This window comes from Eulemur rufifrons, chromosome 7 (genome assembly GCF_041146395.1).
Source record: "Eulemur rufifrons isolate Redbay chromosome 7, OSU_ERuf_1, whole genome shotgun sequence".
Lineage (NCBI taxonomy): Eukaryota > Metazoa > Chordata > Mammalia > Primates > Lemuridae > Eulemur > Eulemur rufifrons.
The window spans coordinates 235,834,103-235,849,177 of NC_090989.1; the positions used below are offsets into that span (position 1 = coordinate 235,834,103).

The 15,075-nt window shown below is 34.0% G+C and overlaps 1 protein-coding gene across 8 annotated transcripts in view; it reads right to left on the bottom strand.

Annotated features, from left to right (window-relative positions):
• The window catches only part of NFIB (nuclear factor I B), a 413,017-nt gene that overhangs the window by 34,950 nt on the left and 362,992 nt on the right, over positions 1-15,075 (bottom strand). For 7 of the 8 annotated variants that reach the window (XM_069476500.1, XM_069476496.1, XM_069476495.1 and 4 more), the window contains exon 7: positions 394-528. In XM_069476500.1, coding sequence (XP_069332601.1) covers positions 394-528 — 135 coding nt within the window. The remainder of the gene's footprint in view (positions 1-393; positions 529-15,075) is intronic. The other variant, XM_069476498.1, reaches the window with a different exon arrangement.

Sequence of the window (15,075 nt, forward strand, 5' to 3'; positions counted from 1 at the left end):
AATAGTACCTGTATATCCTAATGCCTTTGGAAGTACTCTAAACACAGCAACATAATTGAAATTCCATCTTTCCCTTAGTAAAATATATAGAATTAGGACCAATCCTGAAGCTACAGTTAAGATAATTAGGTACCCCATATTTTCTAAGTTCTTGTGATAATCTTTTTAATGAAGGTAATTTAAAAATACATATGTAAATATTATTTACTTGACTTTGAAAATCTTTTCTCATAAATTGATAAGAAAAAACATTTTATCAGATTGTGACCCTCTCCCTTTTGTTTGAGAAAATATGACCACTATAGCTATGATTATAAACTTTAGCTCCATCCCTAAGGGATCAGGCCCTACAGACAAGGGGGAGGCTTCTCCTCTATGCTTGAAACTCCTCACCACTGTGTGCAACACCAGGTATTCCGGGATGGTGGTGCTGGGGGAAAGTGCTCAATCTTGGGGAAGAATCCTGTGGAGATGTAGAGCTGAACAATGGCTTTTCAGGCTTCTTCATAGTAGTCGGAGAAGACATATCTGCAACGCAGGGAGAAAAATTCAAGCTTTATGACCTTCTTATGCTCTCAGATTCATGTCAACATCGGGCCAACAATTTAGTATTTTTGCACTTTGGCTCTCTTACAAATTATATACTGAGTGTCAAAGACCCAGCTATGTTGGAGCTTTGAAATATCTGTTAGAAACAATCTCCATTGAAATTAACCGAAGCCTTCATTAAAATTATCATCAGAATTATTTCTAGTACTAAATAAATCTTGAACTTCTGAGAAACCAAGTATCCTGTTTCCTTCAGCCCCTCGGTTCACATAAAGGCCTTCTTTACCTCAGCATTTCATTCTTAGATTTATGAGATTTGGGAGTTGTCTTTTGACCTGCTGACTACACTGTGAATCAAACAGAGGACAACCCAGTGCAAATGTGAAAAACAACCTTTGGGTATGCTGGTAAGCATATCACTGACGTAACATCTTTTATGGAAAACTCATTCACTTGTTTAGCGAAAAATACATTCTTTACTTTGCTCATTCTGCAAATATTTATTGGGTTTCTCTATTTGCCAGATAAAGTGAGGATGTTAAGAAAAATAAAAAGTAATTCCTGTTCTAGGGATTCTCACTGTCAGTGAAGAGGAAAATGATAAGAAGAAAATGGTGGTCAACAGCCAAGATGGAGCAAATGTGTTGTTGAGAGCAGGGGGGCTGTGGGATTTGCTGCCATGTCCCCATCTGTGATGTGTGAGCAGGGTAAGGAAGCCTCCCCAGGTGAAGGAAGGCATGCCTCTGTGGCACCATTTTTGACACGTGGATGGGGATGACGTTCCCAAAGAGGAGACATTCAGAAAAAGGAGGGCATAAAATACATAAGTAGTTCAAGAGGTCTGTGGAGATGGTGAAGTAGAAACATGAGGAAGGAGAGCAAGCAGCTGGCAGGTCCCACACGATGAAGGTCATGGGCTTCCTGTACAAATGACTGAATGCTCACCCTGATGGGGGAAATGCCATCGATGGGCAAAATATGATCACAATTATAGTGTAGAGCAAGCCCTCCAGAAACTAAATGGAGGCTGGACTGGCCAAAATGGAGACAGAAAGCATGGAGGCCACTTAAGAAGATAGATTAATTAATACATTCATTCCATAAATATTTATTGAAGGCATAATTTATGCCAGACACTGCATTAGTTGCTGGAAACACAATGGTGAACTGAATTCACTTTTGGCTTCTGTAAAGCTTAAAATCTAGCGAGGGGATACAAACCGATAAAGAGGAATTATAAAACAATGTACAACAGGCTGTGATAGGAGAAGTATTCAGGGCTTCATTCCTTCATTTGTTCATTCCATAAATATTTAATACTGACAATAGATAGATCATGAGAGCTTGAAATAGGAATGGGGACAGAGTTAATGGAATAAATATTTAAACAGAATTCACCCAATTAAATTAATAACTGATGTAGACAGTCATCATCTTAAGTGTTAGGAGATTGTACCATGCAGTTAGTTCGAATAAGGAATTTAGGAGGAAACTCTGGTTAGTAGGAGAGAGGTGCCCTGATTTTAACATCTTGAGTAATGATTTTTATGGAGGTTTATACATTTATTATAAAATGTTATAAAAATGATATGAGGTATAAAATTTGTATTTTTATTATCAAAAATTTTAAATATATACACAAGTAGACAGAATTGTAATGGATCCTCATATACCCATCACTCAGCTTCAGCAATGATCAACACATTGCCAATCTTACTTCATCTTTACCCTCATCTACACTTCCTCCTCCTGTGTTACTTTGAAACAAATTCCAGATGTCATGTAATTTCATGTCTAAATAGTTCAGTGTGTATCTTTAAAAGAAAAGAAATATTTACTATTTATCACACATAAAAATATATGCAATTTGCATTTTTAATTAGAATTTTTTTGAAATGAGAAAAAGACCTCATGATGCTATTAATACAAGCAACTAGCTATCATTATGTTTTAGCATTTGAAAAATTACCTAAGCTCTGGTGAAGGCATGCAAAAAAATTAAATATGCAGTTTTAGCATGCTGGCATTTAAAGAATGGATATGTTCCTGTTAAGACAGTAGACATTAAAGTATGTAAAAAATGGCAGGTGTATTTGTGGCCATAAGCTACAATTTGTGACTAACTGGCTGTCAAGAACCTATCAGAACTTTGATGAGTCAGAGAACCATTTCCTTATATCTTTCTCAAAAAGAAAAAAAAAAAAGAAAGAAAGAAATTGTTCATGAAACCGTAGCAATTAATGGCACTACAAAAAAAGAAAGAAAAATTTAAAACAAAGGTTTAAAAGGAAGATCATTTCAGCTAAGATAACTTCAAAATGCCAAAAATAATAGTTAATTTCACCTGAGCTATGTGATTTTAAGAGGTAATACTACAAATATAGGTTTTTGCCTAATGTAAGTTAAAACATAGACATACAGAGATTATCAGAGGTGGAAAGAACCTCTATTCCACCGTTTTCATTATAGATGATGCAATAACTTTCCATTCCACATTTTTAATTTAAAATAAACTCTTAGAAAAAGAAACTGGTAACTTTCTATTGACACTCTTATGCTTTACCTGTGCTTAAATGCAAATTTCAAATAAAATAAGCCTGTGTAAATCTGTTTCTAAAAACTCCATAGTATAAATAATAAAGCTTAACTATATATCAGTATAGTGTCATTCTAGTTATGTCATTTGTGGAGATCAGTTAAGGTAATTGCAACTACTGTATCAGAATTTTCAATAAATTGAGTCAAATTCACCTGGATCTTTTTTTGTAAGGGGCACATAAGTCAAGGAAGCTTGTACAGAAGTTCAAGAATATACGTTATTGTGTCATTTTTAAGAAACAAAGCATTTGCATTTTCTTAGCCAAAATGATACATTTGATTTTATTAAGTAATTATTATGGGACCATTTACTTTTTCGTTCTCTTTTGGGAATGGAATGCACCTAATAATAATGGTACCTTCATGTTCAGAATACATAGAGGATTATGGGGACCAGCAGTGCAGAAACAGAATAAAATTCACTGTTCAAGTTGTACAAGGGACCACAAACTGTCTCTTTCTTGATAGTAAAAGTAAGAACAGAAGGCTCCACTGACCAAACTGAAAGGATTTGCTTTAGAAACAGGTAAAAAATGGTAGTATTAGAATACAAGTTTAATTGTGTTTGTTTTCCCATTAAATGAAATTAATTCTGGGCCCATTAATCAATAAAAATATACTGCTACATAGCATGTAGAAGGCATTGTATGCTAAGTATTTAGACAGATACAAAAGTGAATCCCTTCTCAAAGGAATAAAAACCAACTCTCTGTACTGAAGGGGGAATAAAAGGTCAATTATCTGAGGGAAGTAAGGATAGAGTTTCCAGCTATTACATTTTAATCATGAACCAAACTAGTATTGTTTTGATTTTAATTTTATTTTGAATGTCTGCAGTCTAATAGACTTCATGCCAAGCTGAAAAATGATATCGTTTCTATTTTTAATGCACTCATATGCTACAAAAAAAATGTTTGAAGAATGAATATATAGAAGAGATAGCTTCAAGTGACCTTTCTCTGAAGAAAAACAAATGTCATGCTTTTCACAATCTGCTGTCCCTCAAGCAGGAAGAATAATACATAAAAAGATTAAGTTGAAAATAAGTTGAATAATAATAAAGCTGAATAATGTATAAATATATAATAAGTTGAATAATAATGCATACATAATAAGGCATACGTTGAATAATACATAAAATAAAGAAGAGAGAAGCAAGATGGTAGGAAGAGGGTTTGCTGATGTATCTTTCGGTGGGAAGGAGACCGGAGTTGCTGGTGGCTACTAAGAAAGAAACACAGGCCAGGGAGGGCTTCAAATTAGACACAGAAATTTCAGTTTGATTTAGAAAGTAACAGTTCATAAGTGAATTGATTTTAGAAGCAAAAAAAAAAACTTTTCGAAAACTCAATTATTTTTCTCTTTCCATAGCCCTTTTCACGTGTACCTGGTTGAATGAAGAATTTCCTTCCTTGACCCTTCTCCAGGCCTTCTTCACCACGCATGACTCATTATACAAACAGCACTTGGAATCAAGATCTACCGTGTATTATATTTTTATTTAATTTTTTCCTTGTCATTCCGTTTTATTTAAACTTTAGCTAAGCTAATTTGCCATGGCCTCCACAGGGAGCAGGAGGAATGTGTTTCTAACTCTATGCCATTCCTTAAATACGACATTCCCTTAGACTAGAATATGAGGTTTCTGTAACCCCTTATTCCAACTGTAGAACAATATTTTACAACAAACACATGTTCTCCTCAAGGAATCTCTCCTGGGAAATTCTGAGATCTAGATTTCATTAATGATTTTGTGTTTGTATCTTATATGACTTGATGGCTTTTTCATCATTATTATTTTTTACTTGTATTATCCATTGCATATATTTTTTTAAAAAGTTAACTAATGGCTCATCCCATAAGAAAGATGATTTTATCAAAGACACAAAAAGATGTGGAGGCTGAAAGAATATACTACTTGGGAAAAGAAGAGAAAAAAAATCTAGGATTGGAAGAAAGTAGAAGGGGTGAAGTAGGCACTGTGTCTAGGCAGCTCATTTTAGACTCTCTTGCTCGTGAAAGAAGCTGTATGGTGGAACGATGACTGGTAGTGTAGGATAAGCAAAACATCCATAGCCAGTACATCTTCAAATTCATGTTCCACAAAGAGATATTACCAGACAAGAAGTAATTAAATGTATTAATAAAGTGAAGAGAAAAAAACAAAATCAATCACTGAGTTCCTAATAAGGGTGAAACACTATGTTTATGTATAAAGTTCAAGATGCAAAATAAAATCACCTGGTCCCTGTCCTGGTGACCCTCACAGTTCAGTGGCAAGATCAGACATTAAAGGCAATGTTTGTTAAATAATTGCAATCGTGATTAATACTGGATTGTAGAAAGTATTCTTCTTAATGACAGATGATTAGAGGCACTATTTTTTTTGATAAAAGATTTACATTGATTGTGTTATTCCTCAGTGTCTATACCTGTGTCTACATTTATAATTGGACAATTAGCTATGGCTTTAGAAACTAATTGCATAATTAAATATGTAATAAATGATCATGATGCAAGAAAAAGTTCAAGTAGGTTATGGATAAAGTCGGTTCATTTAGACTTAAGCATACCTTTAAATAAGTATTTTGCAAAAATCAAATTATCACATAATTTTTCCTAGCCATACTATAATTTTTTTGGCACTGGAGCATAGATATACCCTAAGCCCTGATGTGTCATTCATTTCACAGCATCACTTCAAAGAGATAAAGGCTTAAGCAAATAAAGAGTTAGATCAACTCATCTCCCAACAAGGTAATTTCATCTACAAAGGAAGAGAGTCGCTGTGAAACACAGCGTATGCACTCGACTCATCGGCAGCTTGCACAAATGGCGCTCCAGATGTATATCTGTTCAAGTCAGCCCAAGGCAACAATTTTGATCAATTCTAATGTGATAAAATGCTGCAGGGAAAGTGTGCAGAAACGTGTTTACGTCAGCCCTTAATTAAACTGTTGTTCACTTCCAAAGAACCTTAGGAAACACTAATGAGACATGAGTTTTGGCAATTTCTTCATCAAAGCAAAGACCCCTTCCTCAGTCTGTAGCAGCCTGTCATCCAAGTCGCTCCCGGGATAAATGTCACATGGCACTCCAATCAGTTAGCCACCTGTTAGTAGAACTTCACTGAAATCAACTAGTGATCTAGGGCAAGCTCAAACAGCCACCTTAACACCTGCCTGTCTAGGACACCTGCTCCTTTTTCACATATAGTAGAGCAATATGTTAGCTTTTCCAATATGCTCAAGTAGATTAAGGTTACAAATAAGATTTCTATAACCTACGTAGAAAACATATTTTCTTTAAAAAAAAATTCCTATTCTTCTTCCCTGTAGTAACACTTAGGATTTATAACTATTTCAAATTAATTATGTAGGAACACACAAAAATTTTTGAATTTCTGGAAGCTATTATTTTCAGCATACCATAACACTAAATTAAAATATATTAGCTGTGCCAGTCCTGTGATTTAGAAAAACATTTCTATCTGGTTAACAAAGAAGCAAATTGCTTCAAAATGTTTTAAAAGTCCAAGTCTTTTACATATTCCTAAGTTGTCTTCCTTCTTTACATATCATACTTGTAAACAAGTCTAAATGAATCCTATAGATACAAGTCACCATTTGCTAGCCACTCTTATTTTCCATTACGTAAAGTTAAGGTATGTTTTATTGCTAAGTGCTTAAAAAGCTATAATCACTGTTAAAAACATCTTCTTTATTTTTTACATTATCAAGCTGCTGAACATTTTACAGACTCCTTTTTTTCTTTTTCTTTCTTTCTCTCTTCTCTCTCTCTTTTTTTTTTTTTTTTGTTTTTTTTTTGCAGAAGAAAATTCAAAGTATAATGAAAGCAATTGGGAAACTTCTGTTAATTTTGACCCTCTAGTCTGATACAGGCCACAGAAAGAAAGCACTTATGTAGGAACATGTAGCTCAGAGACAGTCCAGTGCCTAGGATTTGACAAGATTATTTTATATTGACAAGTCTTACTAAGTTGACAACCCCTTCATAGTTTTCCAGGTTTCTTTATTTTTGGACTTTTATAGGTTTTAGACTTGCATACATTTTTTAAAAAGAGTTTTGGAGGTCTACAAAAACTCTGAACATTGAAAGTCTCTTCACAGACCAAACTCATCATCAGATGAATGCGAAGGTAGTCAACACATCCATTACTCCATTGAGACTCTGTCAAGCAACACGCAGCACTGAAAGTGAAAAATGAGTTTTCGCTAAACTGGGACATTTCTGCTTTCCATTAAAATACTGGGTAGGTGCTGGACGACGACATGAAAAAGAAATGAGCTAGCTGCATAAAATAATAATGTTATTTAAAATAAATAAGATAATAAATGAGAGGCTAGGAAATCAAGTGTGCAGAATGAGTTTTGGAGCTGGAATCTGATATTTTTACTTTAGGTCACAAATCCAGAGTCAGTCCTGAGACAAGGAAACAGCTTGGGCTCTATGCCCAGAGGACAAGGAAAAGGCAGAGAAGATGATCTACCAGCTGAATGCTAAAAGAAACCAAGGTTTTTCTTCCTCTGTTCTTTGCCTTGGGGAAAACAGTGCTGATGAGAGGAAAGTTTACAGGTTATTTACAACTGTATACGTGTTATGTAAAATACTACAAATATCAAGACCAGCTTGGAGCAGCAACTCCCCTGCCTGCTACTTAAGATCCCAGCCCAAAGCTTTGATGTATTTATTTCTAGTGGTTTCCCTATGAAGAATGACAGTGATCCTTACTTAAACAAGTTTTACCTATAGGTGGGGCAGTGTGTCCTGAAGAAGGAAAAGAGAGAGAGAGAGAGAGAGAGAGAGACAGACACCAAATAGTCTATGCCTTTACTTCAAAGCTTTGCATAATTTTTTTAGGTACCATCTCAATTTCTCCATTTTCTTCAGTCAGATGGAGCTATCCTGGCTCATGGGGAGAAAAGATATGGTGTGATTCTTAATGGTTTAAATAAAACATAAATGACAAAAAATGAGGTGCATAGGTAGAGTCACAAGGCCATCGAGAATGTTCTATAAATTTCAGAGGACATGCTTTAAAATTGCTCATGGAGCCACGTGCTGCATTTAAATGATTATGGATATGACAGTGTGATTAAGCCCCCCATGCGCAGCTAGTGGGAATGTAAATGCATAAGACCTTTCTGGATTCTATGCCAATATTCACCAAAAGCCTTAGAAATGGACATAAGATTTAACTCAGTGATTCTACAGTGGAAATATATTTATTCTTTTAACAAAATTTCATTGAGCTTCTACATGGTGACTTGGTGACAAGCAGTACGCTAGGAACTGGGAACAGTGAAAAGAACTAGACAAGAACAACCTAATCAGATTAGGCACAAAGATTTACTTGCAATGATGTTCACTGCATCTTTATTTATGAAATAAAAACTCAGAAACTACCTAAATATCCATGAGCAAAGTAGATATTTAAAAATTTATGGGGCCAGGCCCGGTGGCTCACATCTGCAGTTCTAGCATTTTGGGAGGTCGAGGCATGAGGATCATTTGAGGCCAGGAGTTTGAGCTCAGCCTGAGCAACATAGTAAGACCCTACCTCTACAAAAAACTAAAAAATTAGCTGGGTGGGGTGGCACATGCCTGTAGTCCCAGCTACTCGAGAGGCTGAGGCAAGAGGATAGCTTGAGCCCAGGAATTTGAGGCTGCAGCGAGCTATGATGATGCCACTACACTCTAGCCCAGGCAACAGATTGAGACTCTGCCTCAAAAAAAAAAAAAAAAAAAAATTAAATTATGGTATAGCCAAAGGGTAGCATATCATGCAGCCACTATAAAGTAGAAATTGAAAGATATGGTAAAATGCCATCATAAGTGAAAGACAAAAAGGAAAATGATTTTCTAAATAGCATACATCATATAAGCCCAATTTAGTGGAAAAATATGCACATGGAAATCGAATGCAGAGAAAAATACATAGAAAAACAGACTCACACATAATAAGTTAAATATTATTGGAAGTTATCTCCATGTGATGGGATTACAGGTGATTTTTATTCTCTTATTTATATTTGACCATTTGTTTTTCCAAATTCCCCAGAAATAACTATTACTTTTACTGTAAAAATTATAAAATACACACATTTTTTGGGAAAAAATGCTGCCTGTAGCTCCACAGAATATTGTAAATAATTCCCAATGTTGAGCTGACAAGATTGGATCTTGTTTTGTGTTCAACATTATATTGTAAAAAGGAAATGTCTCGTACAGGTTTTAGATATTAGATGTTGCAAAAATTTTAAATAAAATGCTTAAATGTAACATTTGTAATTCAGTTGGCTAACGGCAAAACGTCTTTTTGAAAATACAGTGAAGAAAAGAGAATATCAAAATATCCACTTCTAAGGACTCTTCTAGATGTAAAATTTTATGATTGTGTGGCAAATGTGAATAAGTCCTTCCCACACACTCCAACTTAACGAAAATCTCTGAATGTTATGACAAGACATATGGACTTAATCCCACTACAGTAGTTTGATGATGATGCCAGATGATTCAAAAAATAATTAGCTGCCATGTTAGAAAGTATCTCCTTATATATATATATTTACATTTATCACACTCTAAAATAACTGGAAAAAAATGGCAAGCTATGTAAAGAGGAGATAAGATGTCATCTTGAATTAGATTTCTCAACCACTTTATTTAATTTTATAAAACCAGTTTCTTTTTAAAAGAGAAAGTGTGGTGGTCTTTGTGCTAAATAAATGAAATTCTTTAATCATTGAGTTATTTAGTCTTAAGTACACTTGAGCATATTACTGTATTCTTCAGCAACTTAAAATATTTTGTGATAGTTTGTGTCTCTCGTTATATATTTTAACCCAAGCACAGTAAGTAGCATGTTCCTACAAGTCTCTATTTTATCACATCTCTATAAAAAAAAGTCTCCAGGCTACACCTACACCCAATACAAGTTAAAGCTCAAACCCCTTTGAAGCTCACAAACACCTTCCGGAGACATTTAAAAAAAAAAAATCCTTTGAATAATGAAGAACAGTGCTAAAAGAATGAATACTGAATAAATGAAAACTGCTTTTTAAAAACACTTCAAAATGCTTTTGTCTGCTAAGCAATTTCATTTTAACAGACAGACAATGATAAAGTGTCTTGAGTAATGTCAGTAAACCTAATTTGAAAGGGGGCAAAAACACCAAACAATTATGCAGGATTTGGAGTATATTTTAGTCACTTATTAAAACACTGGCATAGGTAAATAGCTGCTATTCACCACGCCTCTGGGGACAATCTCTTGGCTATGGAAGCTTATTAGTGTTAAGCATCTGAGAGCCATGGGCTATAAAATAAAATCAATACCATAACCTTAACTGTAAAAGTCAGAAAGATACTGGAAGAGTTCTAATTTAACAAGATTACAGATGAGTTTTTAGAGGAGAACATTTGGGGAAAAGTCATGCATTTAGAAACATTTATGCTACAAGACATCTCAAGGTTTCTGTTGTTACTAATGCTGTTATTATCCATGCTGGTAATGGTTAGGGTTGATTTAACTGATGTGTTACTTTAGTGGATTTACAGGAAAGTCCTAGAAATGATCTGGAACTTATTTTAAATAAAATCATTAAACTGAGGTGGTAAACTAATTGCTTGGGAACAATTATGATTTGATGTGGTTTAGTGTGGTAGAGAAAAAAAAAATCACAAAAATTTTAAGGTCGTCAGTTCAGCAGCTCAATGCAAATATGATTACTCTGCACAATATTCTGTTTCTCTTAATGGAAAAGTAGTCAAAATTAGTATAAATTGTAGTGTTTAAGTTCAACCTAAATCTATATTTTTTTCCTCCAACAAATGTAAATGAAGAAAAAAGAACATCTGTCAATGAAATTACTATGATGGCATATTTATAATCGTAATGGTTTTAGAAATCACGTGAAATTGATCAGTAACAAAACCTCTATTTAGTAATGGACCAATTACATTTCTGAGATAATGTCAATGAAACAGAATATTGTCACAGGATAATGGTCTCCTATTGCTACATCACTAGTCATTTAGAGAAAATAAATGTTGCCGTCTGGCTGAGTCATTTGTTTTCAAAGTAGGAGACACTGATCCCATAACAAGGTTCTGTTATAATAACTCAATCTCTATCAATCATTTGTTGTACCAGAATGGTGCAGGACAGGACATGTATTTGTGAGAACTGTGCATTCCTCAGGTATAAGGCAAAACATACGGTGCCTCCAAGCACATAAACTGCCCAATTATGGTGTTATTTGATGAGAGCATTTAAAATAGACACTTAAAAAATAATTTAAGAAACGGAAAACTTTCTGAATTTTCAAAAAGATCCATGTTAAGGAAAGCTTAAAGACTCAAGTACTGAAGATCTTCAAATTCTTTAACTCTAATTGATTTAAAATCTAAAATGTTGGAACACAAAGGAACTTTAGCATACAGCTTTGTTATTTTACAGATGGGAAAACACAAGGTTTACTGCAGTTAAGTGATTTGTCTAAGACCACATCAGTATTTAGAGTTTCCTGATCACCTTTATAGTGCTCTAGGCCTAAGCCAAAAAAGACTAGAAAAGAACTAAAAGAAAAAAATATATATGACAATAAATATATATAATTAATTTTTATATTTTGACATATACAGCTCATTTTAAACTAGCTATATAGCTCACGCCTCTACTAGAGACAATCTAGACTTTAGGATTATTTATTAACAATATCTTATTATTAAATGGAAAAGGGATTCTTAACCGTAGTCCAGCCCAAGGACTGCACTCATCAGTCTGCGGAGCCTATGAACGCCTATCAATTATGTGCATTTATCTGTTTTGAAGTTTCATGCATTAAGAAAAGAAAAAACTTAACAGAGGTTTTATAAGTAGTTTGCAAAACCATAAACATAACATCACGATGACTTATTTAGGATGCAGTGTTTGTGGTAGTAATGAGCATGGGCTTCTTTAGCTAGATGACAGTGGCCCCCATTCTACCTCTGCTGCTTATGTGTGAGCTACAGCAAGTACCTTAACCATTGTAACGATCACTTTAATAACCCGTAAAATGGGGTTTCTGTAGGATTTAAAAGCAAAAATTGATGTGAACAGTCTAGTACCTGATAGATAGTAAGTGATCAATAAATAGTAGTCACAAAAGGCAGTAGGATCTTATTTTCCTTGTTGCTTTTATAGGTACTTTTTGAACACAGTTTTTAAATTTACATGGCTTCTTCAATGAATAACTGATATACAAAAAGGAGAATAACTAATATAGGTTAAAAAGCTGAACATATAAATATGATATATGGATCACGTTTGGGCCCTGATTCAAACAAAACAACATTTGAAATAATCTGGGAAATTTGAATATCAATTATATGTTAGATTATATTATTTTATTTGTTAAATTGATGATGGTATTGTGATTGTATAAAAATCCATTGTTTTGTTAAAAACACTGAAATATTTACAAGCAAGATGACATGATGTCTGGGATTTACTTTAAATTACTTTAAAAAACTGGGAGATAGTAAATGCAACAAGATTGGCAAAATATTGATAACAGTTAAAGCTGGGTGATGGTATATGGGGGTCCACTTTATAATTCTCTCTACTTTCAATATTTTCCATGACAAAAAAAACCTTTTAAACATTATGCTTCAACATTTATTTCCAACAAGCTCTTCATATTTATCCATCAAAAGCATCTATACCTCCAGTCTTTTTTAGATCAAAAATTTTTAATCCTGGCCATAACAATATGAGGATTTTCTAAAAAGTAATATACACTTAACCATTTCAAAATTTTGTTTTGACAATTCTTTCAGAACCCTGAAAATTCATAAATTCACCTCTATTTTCCCATTCTAGTTCTCCTAGCTCTAACAGAATCTTCTATGAAGCTCCCCAGGAAAACCATCCAAATGCCAAGATTTGTGAAGCAGTGTTTAAATTCTCCTAGTACATTTCTTCCTACTTAGATAAACTTACATACTAATCTTCTAGGCAAGTTGTAGGATCACAGGAAAAGATTTAAAAAAAAATAGCCTGTAAAAAAGAAGACCTAGGCTCTGCCATTAATTACCCGGTCACTTTGGACAAGACAGCCTCTTTGATCCTTGGACTGCTTAGCTATAAAATTAGGAGCTTGACCTATGTTTCACTAAACGTTCTAATAATCTGTGATCGATGACTGAAAAATCAATTTCTTATTGTATGTGATATTGATAGTTGAATACAATACCAATAGGTATTCTAACACAAAACACATTAGCTTTCCAAACTACTTCAAAATAAGCTTAAACATGAAATCAATATGTAAAAAGCTTTGAAATAAAACCTTTTATTATGCCAGGAAACTTTGCATGGCACACTATGATACTGGCTCCCATGGGTTTCCCATTTTCCTGTTCTAACCTGTGTTCCATCAATCTAGAGACCAAGTATTAAATAGAAAGTTATTTTTTCAAGCAATTATCTATTGTGGTTTTTCTGCAAAATGCTGTATTTTCAAATCATTAAGCCTTCAGAGCACAGAAATATGAACACAACTTTTCCATATTAATCAGTACCAGCCCTTCTAACATGTACACAAATTTGCCACATCCAAAATGCTATTCTTGATTAGAACACACAAAAGGAGAACAAACATTTGTTAATCAGTAGGCAAAGTGAAGAATTCTGACGAAAGCCTTCACCAACAATTTATTTTTTTTGCTTTCTCTTTTAAAGATGCTCATGCTGTGATTTTTCAACCACAGCAGTGTAGCTAAAGGGTAGAGGCATCCCTGAAGTTTGCTTTCCACTGTCACTAATTGTACATAGAGGTTCACTTATGGTTCTCAACTTTTGATATTTTCCACAATACAAAGCTAAACAATGAAACTTAAAACTTGTGCTTAAACATTAAATTCAAACCAGCTCTTCTACACATTTATCCATCATAAGTACTTGTATCTCTGTTCTTTTCTGGTTTAAAAATTTAAAATTTGAACATTTGCTGTTACATTATTGTGATACAAGCTGTAGGAATGTAAGAAATTGTTGGTGTTCTATCTGTTCCCCAAAGGGAGCTTAGGAAGTTCTTCCAGTAGGGTTACTAAACTGTTTGCCCTGCCATTTTCTAGGACTTCATTTAACGTTAATGACTCCCAGACAGCAGTTATTCAAGCATTTATGAAAGCTGCATATTCACTCAGCTCCCACAGCTCTAGAGAAATCTTCAGATTGTATCATTTGTCAGACTGTGGTTTGGGCTAGAGCACTGTTTTCCAAAGTTTGAACCTAAGATTAATGCTCCCTATGGATTCTTCAATGGAAATAAAAGGTTCTGAAGTCACAAACTTAATAAACACGTTCAGTCAAGGGCCACTCCTGGATAGTCACAGCACATAGTAGTATATTAAATATTCTGCAAATTTATTTATGAATGAAAAAAATGTTTAAATTTTTGTTACAATGACATTTTCCAAACTTAGCTAACCACTCTTATGCCTGGCATATCTATTCACATTCCTAAGCTCACGTTAAGGAATGCTGGCCTCTGATTCTGGTTCTGTCAGTACATACCACATTCTAATTTGCCACGATTTATCTCCTGATTGAACACATGACACCAAACTGGCACTTTTCCTCTATAGCCCCTCAGTGTTCCTTTGGGCCCTCTAGCTTGATTCATTTGATATTTAATACTATATCTTTGTAAGAACTCTATAAAGGGCAAAGTGAAATTTAGCACAATGTTTAAGACTATCTTAATAATGAGAATATTTACACAATTATCACAAATAAGTCTTCAGGACTTTGCAAAATATTAAAGATTCAGAAAGATTTGCTCAGGAGACTTATTTATATAACAGAACTGTGAATTTTTATTAAAAGATTAGCATTTTTATTTTCCAGTACCTATA